The sequence below is a fragment of the Hyperolius riggenbachi genome, chromosome 12 (assembly GCF_040937935.1).
Source record: "Hyperolius riggenbachi isolate aHypRig1 chromosome 12, aHypRig1.pri, whole genome shotgun sequence".
In the NCBI taxonomy this organism is placed as follows: domain Eukaryota; kingdom Metazoa; phylum Chordata; class Amphibia; order Anura; family Hyperoliidae; genus Hyperolius; species Hyperolius riggenbachi.
Genome location: NC_090657.1, coordinates 234,207,533 through 234,228,131, shown reverse-complemented (window position 1 = coordinate 234,228,131; position 20,599 = coordinate 234,207,533). Strand labels below are relative to the sequence as shown.

Sequence of the window (20,599 nt, the reverse complement as noted above, 5' to 3'; positions counted from 1 at the left end):
GTTCCTTGAGAAGCCCTGCATGACCAGCAATGTGGCCACCAGAGGGAGACAGACTACTGTTTTTGCCAACTCTTTTGTGAACGTTCACACATCCTAAATCTGCTGAATTTTGAGAGGGATGTGAAAGCTGCCCTTTGACCTTTATACACTATGCCAGTCTCCTGGCTGTCATTGTTATCCTGTGTCTTTAATTCTTTTCAGCCACAGACCGAGAACAAGTATGAACATCAGCTGCTGTAATTAATGTCTGCCCATATTAGCAGCATGCTTGCTTCAGGTGTGTGATTCTGCCACTACTGCAGCCAAACAGATCAGCAGAACTGCCAGGCAACTGGTATTAATAAATATGAAAGCCTGCATATCCCTCTCACTTCAATTCTCTGAGAGAATAAAGGGGGGCAGAGAGCGCAGCCAGCAAAATAGATTCCTGACCCTTGTTAATCTAATTAAAGGGGAACTGAAGAGAGAGGTATATGGAGGCTGTCATGTTTATTTCCTTTTAATCAATACCAGTTGCCTGGCAGCCCTGCTGGTCTATTTCTCTGCAGTAGTATCTGATTAAAACCAGAAACAAGCATGCAGCTAGTCTTGTCAGATCAGATTATAAGTCTGAACCACTGAAACACCTGATCTGCTGCATGCTTGTTCAGGGGCTATGGCTAAAAGTATTAGAGGCAAAGGATCAGCAGGACTGCCAGGCAACTGGTAAGGTCTAAAAGGAAATAAACATGACAGCCTCCATATACCTCTCTCTTCAGTTCCCCTTTAATGCAGTGTGTGTGTGTGATGTATTGCAATTTACTCAATACAAGAAGTCCCCGGTTAACGAACGAGATAGGGACTTGTAGGTTCATTCTTAAAGGACATCCAAGGTGAAAATAAACTGATCATAAAAAAAAATTGCATCTATCCTCCTCCTAAAAATGACTTTTTAAGATATCCCACAGTTTTATTTTATTTATTTTATATTTAAATATAGTTTTTAAGTTTTTACTTTTTCATTGTTTCTGCTCAATGATACCTAAATTGAAGTATGTCAGAGATCAAATCTATAAATTATTGACCCTTTTTATTTCTTTTCTGCTCTCAGAAGCCATTTAATCCCAGGAAAGTGTATTATGGCTGTAAGTAGTTATCAATGAGGGTTATGCTATAGTCAGACCCAGTCCCGACCCAGACAGAAACTGTCACTTGTATACCTGATGTTTAACTCTTTCAAGCAGAGAAAGAAAAAAAGGAACACAGCCTAGTTATTTGTGTGCTAGGCACTGTACATACACATGTCTATCTCATCATGTCACATGTCACCTCGGTTGTCCTTTAACCTGAATCTGTTCTTAAAGGTAACCTAAAGGCCTCTTGCACACTGCACGCGATTCCGATTCAGATTCCGCTTTTTAATCAGTTTTTACATCCGATTCAGATTCCGATTTGCAGTGTGCAGGGAGCAAACTGAAAATCGGAATCTGAATCGGATGCAAAAACAGATTAAAAAGCGGAATCTGAATCGGAATCGCGTGCAGTGTGCAAGAGGCCAAACTGAGAAGTTTTTCCTTTTAAAAGAATACCAGTTGCCTGACTCTCCTGCTGATCCTGTGTCTCTAATACTTTCATCCACAGCCCCTGAACAAGCATGCAGCAGATCAGGTGCTCTCTGACTGAAGTCAGAGTAGATTAGCTGCATGCTTGTTTCAGGTGTGTGATTCAGCCACTACTGCAGCCAAAGAGTTCAGCAGGGCTGCCAAGCAACTAGAATTGTTTAAAAGGAAACATCCATATCCCTCTCAATTTAGGTTCCCTTTAAGGAACATTGTGCCATCTCTGTCCCCTATACCTCCTCTGTGCCTCCAGTGTCCCCCTCTGTGTCACCTCTGTCCCCTGTACCTCCTCTGTGCCTCCAGTGTCCCCCTCTGTGTCACCTCTGTCCCCTGTACCTCCTCTGTGCCTCCAGTGTCCCCCTCTGTGTCACCTCTTTCCCCTGTACCTGTTTATACAAGTTGAAAAGCCATTTTTTTTTCTTAGAGTTTTTTTTTTTTAAATCTATTTTCTCAAAAACTACAAGTCCAATTTGAAAATGTTTTTTTTGCTTGTTCCCTTGGAAACACAGAATCCATGCCATTTATATCGGCGGGGCGTTCGTAAGTCGGGGACTACCTGTAGAACGTTTTTTGTATTGCATGTATACCATATGTACATCATTATTTCTTTTTTATCTAGCTCTCTTTATTTCAGTATAAGTGGATGCCGCATGCGTTGAATGCTGTCTGTACACCTCACATGATCTCCTAGTGTGTCTTTTTGTCTCTCTCGCAGATCGTACGAGCGTTGGAGCATCTGCACAGTAAACTCTCGGTTATCCATCGAGGTGGGTGATTGGGGGGGGGGGGGGGGGAGGGTTTGCCGCGTGTGTGTGCCTGTACTTCAAAGGTTATCGGTATAAGACGCAAATCGTTCCTTCTTGCATGCAAATTGTATGCAGCTCAGAATCTGGACAATCCAAATTGAAAGGAAGTGCATTTGATTTGCACTCTTCCAAGCTGCATACAATTTGCATTATATTTGCATGCAAGTTGAATTTACTCGCATCTCATTGACTGTAGATATTTTGGTCGCTACATAGCCTCTCTCTAGCCAGCCAGATGCCTCATGTGGTTCACCACTTTCGCATCCACATTTAGGTTTCCCCTTATGGACCACAGCAGTTTTAGCTATGTCCCTATTTAATCAACAATAACTTTATCCCTACTTATGTCACCTAAATTATATATATATATATATATATATATATATATATATATATTCTCAGTTTTTACCAATTCTTCTCTAAAAATAGAAAGTGCTACAGTAGATAAAAGCCACGCCACTGGTATTAAGTCCCCAAAGCATAGATATCCAGATGTGTCCCCAGTATTACCCCTCCTCCCCTCGTATAGCCAGATGTGTCCCCAATATCAGACCCCCTCCCCCCGCGAGTACAGCCAGCTTTATTTTCCTCCACCCCCCAGTGCAGATAGACAGATGCGTTCCTTAACTCCCCTCATGATAGCTAGATGTGCCCCCAGGATTGGCACCCTCAGATGTCCTTTCAGCCCCAGTATGGCTAGCAAGATGGTCCCCCCCCCCCCCCCCCCCTCCACCACCACCAAAGAAAAAAGAACAACAACAAAAAACCAGGCAGCCTGCCTCCCTTGGTTCCAGCGACCATCCTGCAGCCGGAGTCTCCGAGCACAGCTCTGCGCTCAGCCCCAGCTGCCATGTGCTTTATATTTAAAGTGGATCCGATATAAACTTTTAGTCATTGCATAACTGTATTCCTTACATATTGTTTATAGGGCATTCCTCAAGCCAAAGCAGGAGGAGGGAGAGTTGTCACTAGCCAGAGATTTCAGAGGGGAGGAGAGGGAAGTGAAGTTTTCACAGGCTGAGGGCTGGAGATGCAGAGCAGCTTGCCTGTGTGTAATGATGACAGGCAGAATATGGCTGCTCTCAATGTATCACAGGAAGAAATAATCATATTCTGTTGAAGCTGTTTGCAGCTAGATTTGCTGTGTAAACTTTAGATAAGATATATAGACAAGTTACTTGTTATAGTTAGTTTTTCATCTTGTATCCGCTTTAATATAAAAGTTCCTTTTACACAATACTAGTTGCCTGGCTGCCCTGCTGATCCTCTGCCTCCAATGCTTTTAGCCATAGCCCCTGAACAAGCATGCAGATTAGAGGTTTCTAACTGAAGTGTGACTAGATTAGTTGCATGCTTGTTTCAGGTGTGTGATTCAGACACTACTGCAGCCAAAGAGACCAGCAGAACAGCCAGGCAACTGGTATTGTTTAACAGGAAATAAACATGGCAGCCTCCATATTCTTCTTACTTCAGGTGTGCTTTAAGGACGTTCACCCGGCGGGGGTTGGGATCGATCACTTGGGCAACGTTCCCGGGCAGAGGCAGTACAGACATGTCACTAGACTAGAGGCCAGCAACATGTGTTTTGCTATGGAGGAGGCGGAGGGACATTCAGCAAGGCCCGACGGACAGGCTTCCCAGGGGCGGGGTCAGTGGGGAGAACAATATGCTTGGGTGGTGCCCAGGCGACGCTAATGGCCCACCATGTTATAGAGGACTGCGCGGGTCTGATTTCTCAGCCCCGCTACCCGCACCCGACCCGCATTACCCGATGCAGGCCTCTACCACGGGAGATCTTTCAGCTGATGTTGGCCAGCTGCTGTACACGCACTCTGCACTCAATGCTGCTAATGTAGGCTGATGACGTGTGACAAACCTTTATTTTTCTCAAATCGGACACCAGATTTATTTAACTATTTCAGCTGCCCGGACGTGATCGTCACGTCCAGGCAGCTGCTCTGCTGTGGTGCCCGTGCGCGATCGCGGGCGTGTCCCCGAGCTGTCCCCCGGTAGCCCTGAAATCAGTGAACGGGAACATGGTTCCCAATCACCGATCCGTGTCCCCAGCAGAAAAAAACGATGCTCTCTTACCAGAGGCTTCAGTCTTTCTACAAAAAAAGTTTCTGCGCCCCCCTTGTGCTTCCGGTTAGCGAGAAGCACAAGGAGGAAAAAAAAAACTCAAAGTAGCCATCTTGTGGCCAAATAGTAAAACTACATCTACATACATTTTACATACCATTTTACACATATTATAACATTAAAAATTAACTGTTTATTTCCCAACACCAAAAAATTCCCCCAAAAAAGTTTTTAATGAAAAAGAAAAATTACAATAAAAAAAAACATAAATAGCTACCTAAGGGTCTGAACTTTTTAAATATGCATTTGAAGGGGGGTATACTACGAACAATTTTTAAATTTTATAAGCTTGTAAATAGTGATGGACGCAAAACTGAAAAAAATGCACCTTTATTTCCAAATACAATATTGGCGCCATTCATTGTGATAAGGACAAAATTTAAATGGTGTAATAACCGAGACAAACTGGCAAATAAAATACGCAGGTTTTAATTGTGGTAGCGTGTATTATTTTAAAGCTAAAATGACCGAAAACTGAGACCTGATTTATTTTCCATTCTTTCTTAATATTCCTGTTTAAGATGCATTTATAAAAAAAAATAATTCTTAGCAAAATGTACCACCCAAAGAAAGCCTAATTAGTGGCGGAAAAAACAAGATATAGATCAATAAATTGTGATAAGTAGTGATAATGTTATTAGCGAATTAATGGGAGGTGAAAATTTGCTCTGATGCATAAGGTGAAAAATCCCCGCTGGCTGAAATGGTTAACGTAAATTTAAGGTGTATGGCTGTCGTTATTCATCCACATTCTATACTTCCCAACTCTTCTACACTGTATAGATTCTCCCCTCCAGACATGGCATCATCCACCGCATTCTTTGCCCACGCACGTACCTTCTAATCTCCCGTATCTGCCGGCCCCACCCTTTCCCACGTGGCAGCCTGCTGCGCCCACTGGGCACATATCTGCCAGTTTCTAATCTATTTACTGCATTAATAATGAATGTGAATGTGTCTGTATTAAAGGGGGGGTTCTTAGCCTGTCATTGTTTACGCGCATGTAAATTGTATAACGCTTGGGATTGGACCAATGAAGATCATTTCCTGTCGATATTGATTGTACGCATTGTTGGTTATGTATGAGTAGAGAGAAGCGAGCAGGTACAGTATCCTGCCATGTTAGCTGCATGCTTGCTTCTGGTGACTCGGCCAGAGATATCGGCAGGGCTGCCAGGCAACTGGTATTGCATAAAAGTGGACCTGAACTCAGAAAATCCTCTCAGCTCTGGGGAAAAAAAAAATGAGCAGCATAATAACCTTTAAAGAAAAACATTTCTTTGTTGTAGCGGATACAAGTCCTGCAATAAATATACAGTGTGTGTGCTCTGACGAGGCAGCCAACTGACACAGGAGTTAGTCACAGATGAGGGGGAAGTAGACAGGCTGAACTCTCTAAATACACACAGGGTGCATTTCTCCACGTTTTCCTTCTGTCCTGTGCAAGAGTTCAGGTCCACTTTAACCACCTTAGCGGTATGGACGAGCTCAGCTCGTCCAGTACCGCCAGAGGGTCCTGCTCAGGCCCTGCTGGGCCGATTTTAATGAGATAAAAAGCAGCACACGCAGCCGGCACTTTGCCAGCCGCGTTTGCTGCCTGATCGCCGCCGCTCTGCGGCGATCCGCCGCGAGCAGCGGCGAAAGAGGGTCCCCCCAGCCGCCCGAGCCCAGCGAAGCCGGAACAAACAGTTCCGGCCAGCGCTAAAGGCTGGATCGGAGGCGGCTGACGTCAGGACGTCGGCTGACGTCCATGACGTCACTCCGCTCGTCGCTACGGCGACGAGGTAAGCGAAACAAGGAAGGCCGCTCATTGCCGGAGGCGATCAGAAGTATGCGGCAGGAGCGCCCTCTAGTGGGCTTTCATGCAGCCAACTTTCAGTTAGCTGCATGGAATAGTTTTTTTTTAATTTAAAAAAAACCCTCCCGCAGCCGCCCTGGCGATCTTAATAGAACGCCAGGGTGGTTTTAAGTTACCTATTGATAATATTTTATGCAGGCCTTATATATGGTATCAAAAAAGCTTCCAATCTGTCCTCCCAGGGCCAGTTCACACGGCCAGCTGCTGGCGTCCTGTTTCGCCATTGCTGCTACCGAGCAGAAAAGTGTTTGCCATCAGTTCACATCATACCGTTGTCACGTCACTTTTGGGCCCCAGGGGGAAATGGAACTATGAGCGCAAACGATACTAGAAGCTAAATGCAACATCTCTGAAAATTCGATTGCCCGCAATGCTCATGCAATCAAAGGTAAACTCTGTGAGATGAGCGCTCCCATTCATCTCCATGCAGGACGTGGTGTTTGCCGACACTAAACGACAACGTTGGCAGCCGTCCATCTGAACCGGCCCTAAAAAAATAATTCTGTATATTGTCTGTCTATAAAATCAAGCTGGAGATAGCAGATAATACTGCCACCATCACTAATCAGGGGCTTGGCGATCGAGATCATCAAAATGTTTGTTTTGCGGCGATTTTTGCCAACCTTGGTACCTGCTCCGCCCCTCCCCTCCCCCCAGCAAGTTCTGATCCCATTCGGCTTCACCGCATTAGATTGCCACACGGTGAGCCGTGGTGAACAGGCAGCGAGTGTAGACTAATATCGCGGGGCCTGTATCAGGAAGTGTGACATCCCTTCCTGGCGGCCACCGTTAGGGCTGGTTCAGACGGACGTTCAGAGGCGTTGCGTTCTTTGGCGTTGCGGTCGTGATGCGTTCAGGCTTTCAGCAGCGTTCGCGTTGCGTTCGCGTTTTTCTTCCCCTAGAGGTACATTACCCGTCGCGGTTAACCGCCCCTGGAAGCTACATGTAGCTTCCAGGGGCTCCTTGAACGATAGGGAAAATCGGGACCCGAACGCCGTGTTCGTGTAAACGCGCGTAAAAGCTTGGTACAAACGCTCCCATTCACTTGAATGGGAGCGTTTAACGCCAAGCCCCGAACGCTGGCAGTAGACGCTGCACAAACATCCGTCTGAACCAGCCCTTACCAGGCAACACTCGCTGCCTGTTCACTATGGCTCACCACACGGCAAACTAATGCAGCAAAGCCGAAATGGATCAGAACTTGCTGGGGGGATGGGGGCAGGAGAGGAGGAGGTACCAGAGGCGAGGGTGGATCTGCATATATACACTAAAGGGAAGTGTATCTGCCTATACTAAAAGGGATATATGGCTATATACGCTAACGTGGGGGATCTGCCTATATGCACTAAAGGGGGATCTGACTATATACACTAATGGGAAGTGGGGAAGTGTATCTGCCTATACTAAAAGGGATATATTGGCTATATACATTAAGGGGTTGGGGGACTGCCTATATACACTAAAGGGGGGATCTGGCTATATACATTAAGGGGGGGGGGGACTGCCTGTATACGCTAAAGGGGCGATCTGGCTATATACATTAAGGGGGTGGGGGACTGCCTATATACACTAAAGGGGGGATCTGGCTATATACATTAGTGTATACAGGCAGTCCCCCCCCCCTTAATGTATATAGCCAGATCGCCCCTTTAGTGTATATAGGCAGTCCCCCCCTTAATGTATATAGCCAGATCGCCCCTTTAGTGTATATAGGCAGCCCCCCCCCCCTTAATGTATATAGCCAGATCGCCCCTTTAGTGTATACAGGCAGTCCCCCCCCCTTAATATATATAGCCAGATCCCCCCTTTAGTGTATACAGGCAGTCCCCCCCCCCTTAATGTATATAGCCAGATCCCCCCTTTAGTGTATACAGGCAGTCCCCCCCCTTAATGTATATAGCCAGATCGCCCCTTTAGTGTATATAGGCAGCCCCCCCTTAATGTATATAGCCAGATCGCCCCTTTAGTGTATACAGGCAGTCCCCCCCCACCCCTTAAAGGGGCGATCTGGCTATATACATTAAGGGGGGGGGCTGCCTGTATACACTAAAGGGGGGATCTGGCTATATACACTAAAGGAAGGTTGAGGAATCTGTCTATATAAACTATAGGGGAGGGGGAATCTGGCTATATACACTAAACGGGCGGATCTGGCAATATACACTAAAGGGAGATCTGCCTATATACACTAAAGGTGGTGGTGGGGATCTGGTTATATACACTAAAGGGGATCAGGATGGCTAACCTGTACTGCGGCACCTACACTGGCTAACCTGTACTGCAACACCTATACCTGGCTTACCTATACTGGGGCACCTCTAGTTAGCTAACCTTTACTGGGGCACTTATAGCTGGCTAAACTATTCTGGGGGCACCTATACATAGCTAACTATACTGGGGGAACTCCTACTCACCATCGGTGTGCTGATCTATTGGTGTGTATTGAAAATCGTGAATTGAATCGAAATCACAATTTCTGTCAGAAATCGTGCAATTCAATATTTTCCTAAAATCGTTCAGGCCTACCCCCTTTCCCATAAGAAATCTTTTCCTTTTCTCAAACGGATCATCAGGGGGCGCTGTATGTCTGATATTGTGGTGAAACCCCTCCCACAGTGTGATGTCAGGACCATGGTGCTGACATCACACTGTGAGAAATGACAGCTGTTTCCAACTGCCAAAAAAGCAAGCATCAGCTACTTCCACTGACATCACCTGCCAGCAGTAAAAATGTCACCACGTGATAAATGTCAGAATGTAAATCAGGGAGAGGAAAGATGGTACTTTTCCGTTAGCTGGGCGCATCCGGCAGGTGGCGATAATTACACTAATAGTTCACGTAACAAAAGTGTTAATGTAACCGATTGTATTGTGTTTTTCCTGGCCGTCTCGCTGCGGCCAAATGTATTGTAAAAAGTGATTTAATTGAATTAAAATGAAGGCGGCGGCTTCATCTGTTACATTGCCGCCGGCTTCGGCTCTCGCTCTCCTCCCCCTTGCCCTCTCTCCTATACAATACTGGCAGCCGGCGGGGACATGCGTGTCCCCCCAGAGTCGTTAGTCGCGGCAGGGAATCCTGCTTGTTTTCTTGTGACGTACGACTCTGGGGGGACACGCGTAAAACACAATACAGTCGGTTATACTAAAGAAAATCTGTAATGAAAAAGCCTCCCCTGGGGGTACTCACCTCGGGTGGGGGAAGCCTCCGGATCCTAATGAGGCTTCCCTCGCCCTCCTCGGTCCCACGGCAGCGGAGAAAATCCTCCCGGAGCGGCGGCGGTGTAAATATTTACCTTTTGGCTCCAGCGCAGGCGCAGTATCCGCTCTTCCCACGGAGATAGGCGGAAATAGCCGATCTCCGTCGGGCCGCTCTACTGCGCAGGCGCAAGTCTCCTGCACCTGCGCAGTAGAGTGGACCCGACTGATATCAGCTATTTTCGCCTATCTCCATCAGAAGAACCACAACAGCGCCCCCGCTGGAGCACGAAAAGGTAAATATTGCACAGGCTGTCGGATTTGTCGCTTGTGCGTTTCAGGGGGCTGCAGCGAGACCGCCGTGGGACACAGGAGGACGGGGGAAGCCTCGATAGGTTCCAGAGGCTTCCCCCACCCGAGGTGAGCACCCCCCAGGGGAACTTTTTTCAGTACAGGTTTTCTTTAACACTTTTGTTATGTGAACTATTCATGTAATTAGCGCCCGGCTAATGGAAAAGTACCGGAAAGATTTTACAAGGGGCAAACACGGACTAAATCATTTATACTTAATGATTGTAAAAATTAAGCACTTTTGTTCATTACATTCTTTTCACTGGAGTTCCTCTTTAAGCGCAGCAGAAATATGGAGGCCTCTAACAGGCCTGTGATTTGTTTTTCCCTTCACAGATGTGAAACCTTCCAACGTGCTTATTAATAAGCAAGGCCAGGTAAAGATGTGCGACTTTGGAATCAGTGGATATTTAGTGGACTCCGTAGCCAAAACTATGGACGCCGGCTGCAAGCCTTACATGGCGGTGAGTGCGATTTGTGTCATTTCTTGTCTAGTGTCTCTGTCGTGTGCACTTACTTCAGCTGTTGCTTTTTTGCTCGCACCTTAGCTTAGCGGAATGGTTTTTTACATCATTGTGTGCATTTACTTCAGCTGATACTTTTTTTTGTCCGCAGACCGGAATTTTGTGTTATTTCTAAAGGCCAAAAAACACTTATTAAATGTTCTTCCTGTGGTGATTCTGTGGACTGAGAGTAATGCCTAATACACACGGTACGATTTTACGTGCGATAGATGGAACCGATTGATAAAATCCGTCATGTCCGATATTGCACCCGATCGTTTCGCACTCGATTTCTCATAGCGGTGAATGGAAAAAGATAAGAAAAACGAATGAAGATAAAAGAATCGAGAGCTGAATCGTGCTGCAAAAACGATCGGGTCGGAAAATCGTACGGAAAATCTTACCGTGTGTACCCAGCATTGGTCTTCCATTCTCAGGTTTGTCACAGTTGACACCACCCAGTGACCCTCGCTATCTGTTGAGGAGATCACTTAGCACACAGTACAATATATTAAACAAACCTTCCTCCTTATGAATGACCTGCTGTGATTGGCAGCCAGGGATTGGCTGAGGCTAAGCTGTTTAAGCGGGAGGCTTTCAGGTGTCTTATTGGTCAGTTTGATCTCCGCTTACTCATTCAGTAAGATAGGAAGCTGAGAGGATGACTGTTATTAAAGAGGCACTTAAGTTGAGTAAAAAAAATGAGTTTAACTCATCCGGGGCTTCCCTCAGCCCCCTGCAGCCGATCGGTGCCCTCGCCGTGTCTCTGCGATGCTCCAGTCCCCGGCGGCGACCACTTCCGGTTTCGCCGTCAGGACCCGACAGGCGCTATTTTGGCTGGGAACGCGAAGAATCACTCGCGTTCCCATGCCTGTCGGGTCCTGATGGCGAAACCGGAAGTGGTCGCCGCCGGGGACTGGAGCATCGCAGAGACACGCCGAGGGCACCGATTGGCTGCAGGGGGCTGAGGGAAGCCCCAGGTGAGTTAAACTCATATTTTTTTTTTTTTTTTTTTACTCGACTTAAGGGTCACTTTAAAGTGGATCCGAGATGAACTTAAACTCATTGCATAATTGTGTTCCTTTCCTATTGTTTATAGGGCATTCCTCAAGCCAAATACTTTTTTGTTTTAATACTCTAATTCCCTATAAACTAAACAAGCCACGCCCACAGGTTTTCAGAGAGCCAAGGCACTTTCAGACAGTGGCAAGGGCTCATGGGAGCTCAGTCTGGGCAGGAGGAGGGGGAGGTATTACTAGCCAGAGATTTCAGAGGCAGAGGGGAGGGGGGAGGAGGAGGGGGGATTAGTTTTTTTTGCTCAAGATACAGATAAGCCTGCCTCTGTGTAATGTTTACAAACAACATGGCTGCTGTCATTGTATCACAGGAAGAAATAATCATATTCTATTAAAGCTGTTTGCAGCTAGATTTGCTGTGTAAACTATCTAAACTTTAGATAAGATATATATAGACAAGTTACTTGTAAGGCCTGGAACCCACTGAAATCCGCAAACGCAAAACGCAACCGCTAGCGTTTTGCCTGAGCGGTTTGCAAGCGGATTCATGCGAGGTTTCGGTCGCGTTTTGCAACAGTGTATTTTTTTCCTCAGCGGTTGTGTAGCGTTTTGCGTTTCTTGTTTTTATCCTGATTGGTCCTGTGAATTATTTTTAATTTTGTTACAGTGTGCTGAACCGCAAAACCGCTCAGTTTAGGTTTTGCTTAGCGTTTCTGCTAGCGTTTCAATACTTTACATTGAAGCGCTAACGCTCCCAAAATGCTGCAGGTCCTGCGTTTGCGTTTCTGGGAAACGCAAACGCTCCTGTGGAAGTTGCCCCATCCATTAACATTAGCCCAGCGTTTTGGCAAACTGCTAGCGTATCGCAGTGCTGCCAAAACGCTGCCAAAAGCGCTCCTGTGGGTTCCAGCCTTTATAGTTAGTTTTTCATCTCGGATCCACTTTAATTATTGCAATGAGCTGTATAAAATAAAGAATAGGCCTTTTATAAATGGACTGATTTTTTTTTTTCTATGGGTTTGTGAGATTGCGTTGGGTGGGGGGCAGCCGAACAAATCCTGGTCATCAGATTGTCACCAGAAATGATCATCTGTGAAGGGCGCGTTTTTCCTGTCAGCCTCGGGGACAGGACTAGAGAGGATGAGAGCTGCAGCCACGTATAGCGCCCCCAGGTGGTTGCCTAGGAGCATAGCATGGAGTGCATATATCTTTATATACTCCTTCATTAATATGAATGCATTTTCTTTCTCTTGCAGCCTGAAAGAATAAACCCGGAGCTGAACCAAAAAGGATACAGCGTGAAGTCCGATATCTGGAGCCTTGGAATTACCATGGTATTATTATTATTATGGTATTATTATTATTACTGTGGTATAGAGTCTTCTACATTCTCCAAATGGGTGGAGCATTTCTGCCCCTCTTAGACTTGCATTGAATACTTGCGTTGCGCTTCCGTTTTACTGCAGAGTAATGGCACGGAAGTGCCAGGCATTGGGGCATAGCACACATACAGTGTCACCCAGGAAGTCCCCGATCCACCGCCAAGCTACCACAAAGTCAACAGCGTATTGGCGGTGGTGACGTGAATATGACGGGAAACTCGGGGATTCCAGTGATGTACTTCCTGACCAGCAGGAAGTATGTCACAGGAGGGGGTGTGGCACTATGCATATGTCCCTGTCTGCGCACTCTTCTGCTGAGTCATGTAAGGCATTTTGTGTGATGGGGCGGGACATTGCACCACAACTCATTTTTCAAGCGTAAAACCGGCCTTAAGCTTTTGACGACCGCTCCACGCGACAGCCCCAGCACCACTCCATGCTGATTGGTGTGAATGGATTCCTACAGGAATTGCAGGAGGTGCATCTCTGCTTGGATGACGGCGCTTAACTCCACCTTCAGTCTCCCAGCAGCGATCGCCGCTCGGAGACCGTTAGACGTCAAAACCGCCGTCTAATAACTATGTACATCACTGCTGCTGTCCCCCTGGGGGACACAGGAGCGATCCACTGTGGTAGGCTGAAGCTGGGATAGACATGGCTATGTACAGTACCTAGCACACCAATAACTATGCTGTGTTCCTTTTTTTCTTTCACTGCTTGAAAGAGTTAAATATCAGGTATGTAAGTGGCTGACTCAGTCCTGACTCAGTCAGGAAGTGACTACAATGTGACCCTCGCTGATAAATTCCAACTATAAAACACTTTCCTAGCAGAAAATGGCTTCTGAGAGCAGGAAAGAGATAAAAAGTGTGCATAGTTCATAGATTTTAGCTCTGGCATACTTCAATGAATGTGTCAAAAATAATAAAACTGTTAAAACTTATAAAGTAGATTTATACATAAAATAAAACTGTGGAATATCTCAAAAAGTCATTTGTAGGAGAAGGAAGATGGATACAATCGTTTATTTTTGCCTCTGGTGTCCCTTCAAAGGGACTCCGAGCAGTGCAGAAACTATGGAAAGATGCATATCATTTTAAAGCTCTCTTTATCCTCTTTCCAATGATCTATAAACCGCCGCCCTACGCCTTTTAGTTTTCGCTATTTTCGCGATTGAAATGGCAGCGGCCGCGATTTCGATCGCAAAAATAGAGAAAACTAAAAGGCGTAGGGTGACAATTTAGGGGTCGTCAAAAAGAGGAGAAAGAGAGCTTTAAAATGATATCCATCTTTCCATAGTTACATTGTATTACACAGGGCGACTTTTTCTCAAAGTCAGCATCTCCATTCAGCAGAAAAAGTCGCCCTGTGTAATACAATATAACTATGGAAAGATGGGTATCATTTTAAAGCTCTCTTTCTCCTCTTTCTGGCGACACCTAAATCGCCGCCCTACGCCTTCTAGTTTTCTCTATTTTCGCAATCAAAATCGCGGACGTGGCAATTTCAATCGCGAAAACTAAAAGGCGTAGGGCAGCGGTTTATATATTGTTGGAGAGAGGAGAAAGAGAGCTTTAAAATGATCTGCATCTTCCCATAGTTTCTGCACTGCTCAGAGTCCCTTTAAGGAATCCATTTTATTGTGCGACTACTTGTCCAAGACCACAAAGGCAGGAAGATGATAGATTGCCTGTGTCTGTAATGAATTGTAGTTAGCTGTATAAGCCCGGCCGCCACAGGGGGGTAGTCAGAGAACGTGGCTTGCATGGAGCTTGGAGATGGTCACTTTTCAAACTCGCATACAAAATGGATGCAGTTTGTAATTGGGCCAATCTAGATTGGCAGGAAGTGTGTGTGAGTGGCGCTGCTCCAAGCATCGTATTATTTGCTTGCAGTCATTTTTGTGTCCCAGAGAGCAAACTAATGCTGCATTACCATGCGTGTACCATACGGTGGCAGTAGACTCTCACAAATGTTGCCTTTTTATGACAATTCTTTATAGCCAGTGTCACAACAGTTGTGCTCTCTTCTTACAATGAGCACCTGTCTTCCAAGTTCTATACCTGTGTGAGAAGCCTCAGATGGAAGCTGCTTTTTTTGTTCTATTCCTAGTACTGCTTATTAATTGTAAGTTGGGGAATCTGTATTTGGTACTTTGACCAGTCTTGTACAAGTTATATCCCGCCAGATTGTGGCATTGTAATGTATGGGGAGGGAAGGAATGCAGTGACCTTGTTGTCCAGACACACGCCTAGGGGCCATGCTGGGGGCAATGGAGCAGCCTATGGGAAGGGATAGACATGGGAAGTGACTGCTCAGATGACACTCTCACTAGTCCTGGAAGTCCTGGTTATCAGCACTTTTCAGGTACTCACAAAAAGTCACTAGCAGGGCTGAGGAGTTTGAGCAATTTTAAAGAGAACCAGAGATGAAGCACCCTCTTGTATTTTATCTTATAAATCAGTGGGACCATGACAGTAAACGCCTAATCTGCTCTTTGTTACATTGTTCTCTGTTTAATCTGACTGTTATCCCCTCTGATAAGAATCCCCGACTGAGAACTCAGTCTAGCTTTGCTACGGAAAGATTATAGCTGAGTCTGTCTTCTCTGGTGTCTTTTCAAGCCCAAGCCTGCCCCCTTGTGGCTCTGCTATAATGACTCAGCTATTATTATTCGCTGCAAAGCCAGACTGAATGCTCAGTCCGGGATTCTTATCACAGCTGATAACAGACACTTTTAGCAGTAAGGATGAAACATAGAGCAGGGTAAGTGTTTTCTCTAATGTTCTTACTGATATAAATGGTAAAATACACAAGGGTGCTTCGTCTCTGGTTCCCTTTAAGTACCTGGAGTCGGAGTCAGTGGCTTCATAAACGGAGGAGTTGGATAATTTTTGTACCAAATCCACAGCCCTGGTAAGTATTTATTTGTCTAAGGAGTTGAAGTCGGAGCAATTTTGGGTACCTGGAGTTTGAGTCGGTGGTTTCATAAACTGAGGCGTTGGAGTCGGATGATTTTTGTATTGACTCCACAGCCCTGGTCACTAGTCATTTCCAGCTGGTGCTCAGAAATGGTTTGCCTATTTGTGTTTTATATGCTCAGGAAAAAAGTAAAATGTTAAAAGTGAACCAGAGACGAAGCACCCTCATGTATTTTACCATATATATCAGTGGGGACATTAGAGAAAACACTTACCATGCTGTCTGTTTCATTTTTAACTGTTCAGCTTGCTTCTAATCAGCCCTGATAAAATCCCTGACTGAGCATTCAGTCTGGCTCTGCTATGATTCAGCTATAATAATTCCTGAGCAGAGCTACAAGGGGGCAGGTTTTGGGCTTGAAAAGACACCAGGGAACACAGACTCAGCTATAATAATTCCTGAGCAAAGCCAGACTGAATGCTCAGTCGGGGATTTTATCAGGGCTGAGAACAAGCAGGCTGAACAGTTAAAAATGAAACAGAGAGCAGGGTAGGTGGTTTCTCTAATGTCCCCATTGAGATATATATGGTAAAATAAATGAGTGTGCTTCGTCTCTGGTTCACTTTAAAGAGTACCTGTGGTAAAACTGACCTGACGTGATGTGTCATGAGGTTAAATACTTCCCTGTCCTGGTGTCTTCACTCCCTCCCCTCGGATTTTGGCCTGGGCACCTGCGTTGCAGCAGCCTAATTGGTGGCTACTGAGCTGGGGGCGGGCACGGCCACACAGTTGGTGGCTTCCGAAGTGCTCCAGCAGGCTTCGGAAACATGACTGCTACCACATTATCGAGGAAGGGAGCGAAATATCACCTGTGACCCTTATGTCATATCAGGTGAGTATTTAACCCTAACCCCTCACAACCCATCCTCATTTAGGCAGTGCCTGTCATGACAGGTTAAATCATTTTTTGCCTCAAGTACTCCTTAGTTAAAGGACATCTGAAGTGAAAAAACAAAATGAAACGTTAGATACAGTAGTGTGAGCGTTTGGATGGTCTGGAGACTTCTCGGATCCTCCTACAGCCCACCGATCCAGCGCAGAGTCCCCCTCTATACTTGATTGACTCAGCTCATGTTAAATGCATTTCTTCTGGCCCTTCCCAGCTGTGAATGAGTGCATCTGGACTGAGCATGTGTGAATAAGGTCTGCACATGCCCAGTAGAATGAAGCACGTGTGCATGGAGGAAAGAAGCCATGCACATACAGCTTTGTTCTTCTGAGCATGTGTGGACCTTACTGTGACATGCCCAGTCCGATTGCGCAGGTACACAGCCGGGGGATGACTCCAGAAGAGGAAGAGGGAACGTGTGCTGGAATGGTGAGATTTGGGAAACCTCTGGAACATCCACAGGCATCCAACTTCTGAGGCAAGTATCTAACGTTTTATTTTTGAATTACTTCAGGTGTGCTGTAAGAAAATACCATAATGTCCTCTGTTCAGAATAAGCCAGAACTTCTCTCTCTTTCCTGCAGATCGAGCTCGCTATCCTGCGGTTCCCCTACGACTCGTGGGGCACCCCGTTCCAGCAGCTGAAGCAGGTGGTGGAGGAGCCATCGCCACAGTTGCCTGCAGACAAGTTCTCAGCTGACTTTGTTGATTTTACCTCAAAATGGTGAGTGGCGGGAAAATGTTTTCTTTGTTTTTAGGCCAGTTTTTACTGTTCTGGAGAAATGTTAAGTGACTGGATTGAGCCGTCAATGGATTTCACAACCTGCGGCATCATTGTATTGTATTAGAAGTGGGCGCGGTCTGTTGACAATCTCTTGTTTGTAGCGGTAAAAGTGAGCAATGTTTTTCCCGCTCCGTAGAGGCAGAAGAGTATCCGGTCCTCGGGAATCCCCGCGGGGCTAATCGGAAGGACCGGGGACAGCTCACGCTTTACTGCCTGTTCCTGATGCAACCTATCTCGCTATTGTCTGTCTAGAAGGTTTCCCTGAGAGCACAATATCGGAAGCAATCACAGGAAGCGCCTGACTGAGGATGAGTAGCTGTATTTAGTGGCTGAGAAGTGATATGGCTGTGGTGGTCACACTGCCTGACACGTGACCCTTGTGTTGTCTGGAGGTGCAGGACACTTGTCTGTGTGTCACTACTGGTTATTTTACACACTGCAGCTAAACAGGCATCTGCATGGGAAATCCACTTTTTATTTAACAAAAAAGATTTGTTGCTTATGGTCACGCCAAAAAAAAAAAAAAAAAAATAATGGTATTTTCTAGTTTTATTATGAGGAAGTTCCCATTTAAAGGACATCTAAAGTGAGAGGTATATGGAGGCTGCCATATTTATTTCCTGTTAAACAATACCAGTTGCCTGGCTGTCCTGCTGATCTCTTTGGCGGCAGTACTTGAAAAACGCAAGGAATTGAGCACTGAATGAAATGGTTAGTAGGTGCCAGAGGTTATCCAATCCACAATGGAACAATCACATAGGTCTGTTACCGTAATTCCTCAGCACTGCTTCTATCAACCCAAATCTGTCAGTTCCTGCAGTCACCCAGTGCTCAATACAAGATATGGCCACCACCCAGGGTAAAAACCACAAGCCAGGCTCAGTATCAAATATGACAGGGGGTTGGTACTTCATTTAAAATTACACATACGATAAAATCGACAGCTTACATTGAGGGTCCATGCACACTGGACCCTTGCTGCAAAAAGGGATAATTTGCATATTTAGTAGGTGTGCATTGTGGGTAACCACAAATGTTCATTTATAACTGAATTATTGCAAATTTCCTTCTGTTTTAAGAAGGCAATTACACCAAGCTTTGCTTTTTTAGTAGGAGGGCTTTTTGGTTCCTTTTATCCCTCTATACATTCCTAGTAGTTTGGGTCACCCTGAGCTGCTTGGTTACTCTGTTGTACTCGACCAAGCCCTATTTCATACAGCCTTATCAATCCCTACCATGTACTGATGAGGACCAAAAGTCCAAAACAGGCTGTCTACATGTGGGTTTGATATGGCTGTGTAAAACTTAAAGCTATAGGCTTGCTATAAACCAGCGGTTCTGGATGCTTGCTTGGCTTACCAAGGGCAAAAAGGGATAATTTGCATATTTAGTAGGTGTGCATTGTGGGTAACCACAAATGTTCATTTATAACTGAATTATTGCAAATTTCCTTCTGTTTTAAGAAGGCAATTACACCAAGCTTTGCTTTTTTAGTAGGAGGGCTTTTTGGTTCCTTTTATCCCCCTATACATTCCTAGTAGTTTGGGTCACCCTGAGCTGCTTGGTTACTCTGTTGCTGCATTAAAGCGCTTATAAGGTAACTGCACTAACACCAATCAAGTTTACCTTATATCAAAGAAACCGTCTCTGATAATCTTAGGAGTAGCCAGTCTCTCCTTCCCGACCAGGTTTGGGCTATACGGTGTTGTCACAACACCTGATGAGTGTGTAGCCGAAACCTGGTCGGGAAGGAGTGTGCATGGACCTGCAATGTAAGTTTGTTGATTTTATCTTATGTGTAATTTTAAATAAAATACCAACCACCTGTCATATTTGATATTAAGCCTGGCTTGTTGTTTTTACCCTGGTTGGTGGTCACATCTTGTATTGAGCACTGGGTGACTGCAGAAAATGACAGATTTGGGTTGATAGAATCAGCAAGGAGGAATTTACAGACCTACAGTGGTTTGCAAAAGTATTCGACCCCCTTGAACTTTTCCACATTTTGTCACATTACTGCCACAAACATGAATCAATTTTATTGGAATTCCACGTGAAAGACCAATACAAAGTGGTGTACACGTGAGAAGTGGAACAAAAATCATACATGATTCCAAACATTTTTTTACAAATCAATAACTGCAAAGTGGGGTGTAATTATTCAGCCCCCTGAGTCAATACTTTGTAGAACCACCTTTTGCTGCAATTACAGCTGCCAGTCTTTTAGGGTATGTCTCTACCAGCTTTGCACATCTAGAGACTGAAATCCTTGCCCATTCATCTTTGCAGAACAGCTCCAGCTCAGTCAGATTAAATGGATAGCGTTTGTGAACAGCAGTTTTCAGATCTTGCCACAGATTCTCGATTGGATTTAGATCTGGACTTTGGCTGGGCCATTCTAACACATGGATATGTTTTGTTGTAAACCATTCCATTGTTGCCCTGGCTTTATGTTTAGGGTCATTGTCCTGCTGGAAGGTGAACCTCCTCCCCAGTCTCAAGTCTTTTGCAGACTCCATGAGGTTTTCTTCCAAGTTTGCAGTGCAACTAGAAAAGGCTGCAGTTAGACAGACCACATTAGAACAGGTACAGGAACGTGTAGGATAGAAGAAAAAGGCAGAAAATTTCATAGTATTCAAAATCTGTTAGCCCTTATACTACATGGCAGTGGTAAAATTGGCCAGTCGTCTGCAGATTAAAATTGGATGTGTGTACGAAGCCTTAGGTTGTTAGCAGTGACAGTTGCTGATGTGCTGGTTGTAAGCAGTGACAGTTGCTGATGTGCTGGTTGTTAGCAGTGACAGTTGCTGATGTGCCGGTTGTTAGCAGTGGCAGTTGCTGATGTGCCAGTTGTTAGCAGTAAGAGCTGCTGATGTGCTGGTTGTTAAAGGGAACCTGAAGCAAGTAAAATTATTTAAAACAAGCACATGATGTACCTGCAAACGAATATTACATACTTACCTCACCTTCAGTTCCTCTCAGAAGCTCACCATTTTCTTCTTACAGTGATCCCTTCCAGTTCTGACAATATTTTGTTTGTCAGAACTGGAATATACCAGTTACTGTCAGTTATATATTATCAGCTGTCAGTTACAA

At 45.3% G+C, this 20,599-nt stretch overlaps 1 protein-coding gene and 1 long non-coding RNA gene across 3 annotated transcripts in view; one reads left to right on the top strand and one right to left on the bottom strand.

The window, feature by feature from the left end:
* Window positions 1-20,599, top strand: part of MAP2K6 (mitogen-activated protein kinase kinase 6) — a 115,801-nt gene that overhangs the window by 84,242 nt on the left and 10,960 nt on the right. For both annotated transcript variants that reach the window (XM_068264365.1, XM_068264364.1), the window contains 4 exons: window positions 2,314-2,365; window positions 10,284-10,411; window positions 12,723-12,800; window positions 17,304-17,443. In XM_068264365.1, coding sequence (XP_068120466.1) covers window positions 2,314-2,365; window positions 10,284-10,411; window positions 12,723-12,800; window positions 17,304-17,443 — 398 coding nt within the window. The remainder of the gene's footprint in view (window positions 1-2,313; window positions 2,366-10,283; window positions 10,412-12,722; window positions 12,801-17,303; window positions 17,444-20,599) is intronic.
* The window catches only part of LOC137542451 (uncharacterized), a 231,522-nt gene continuing 230,826 nt past the window's right edge, over window positions 19,904-20,599 (bottom strand). The window contains exon 3 of the long non-coding RNA XR_011025433.1: window positions 19,904-20,060. This is a non-coding gene — a long non-coding RNA (uncharacterized lncRNA). The remainder of the gene's footprint in view (window positions 20,061-20,599) is intronic.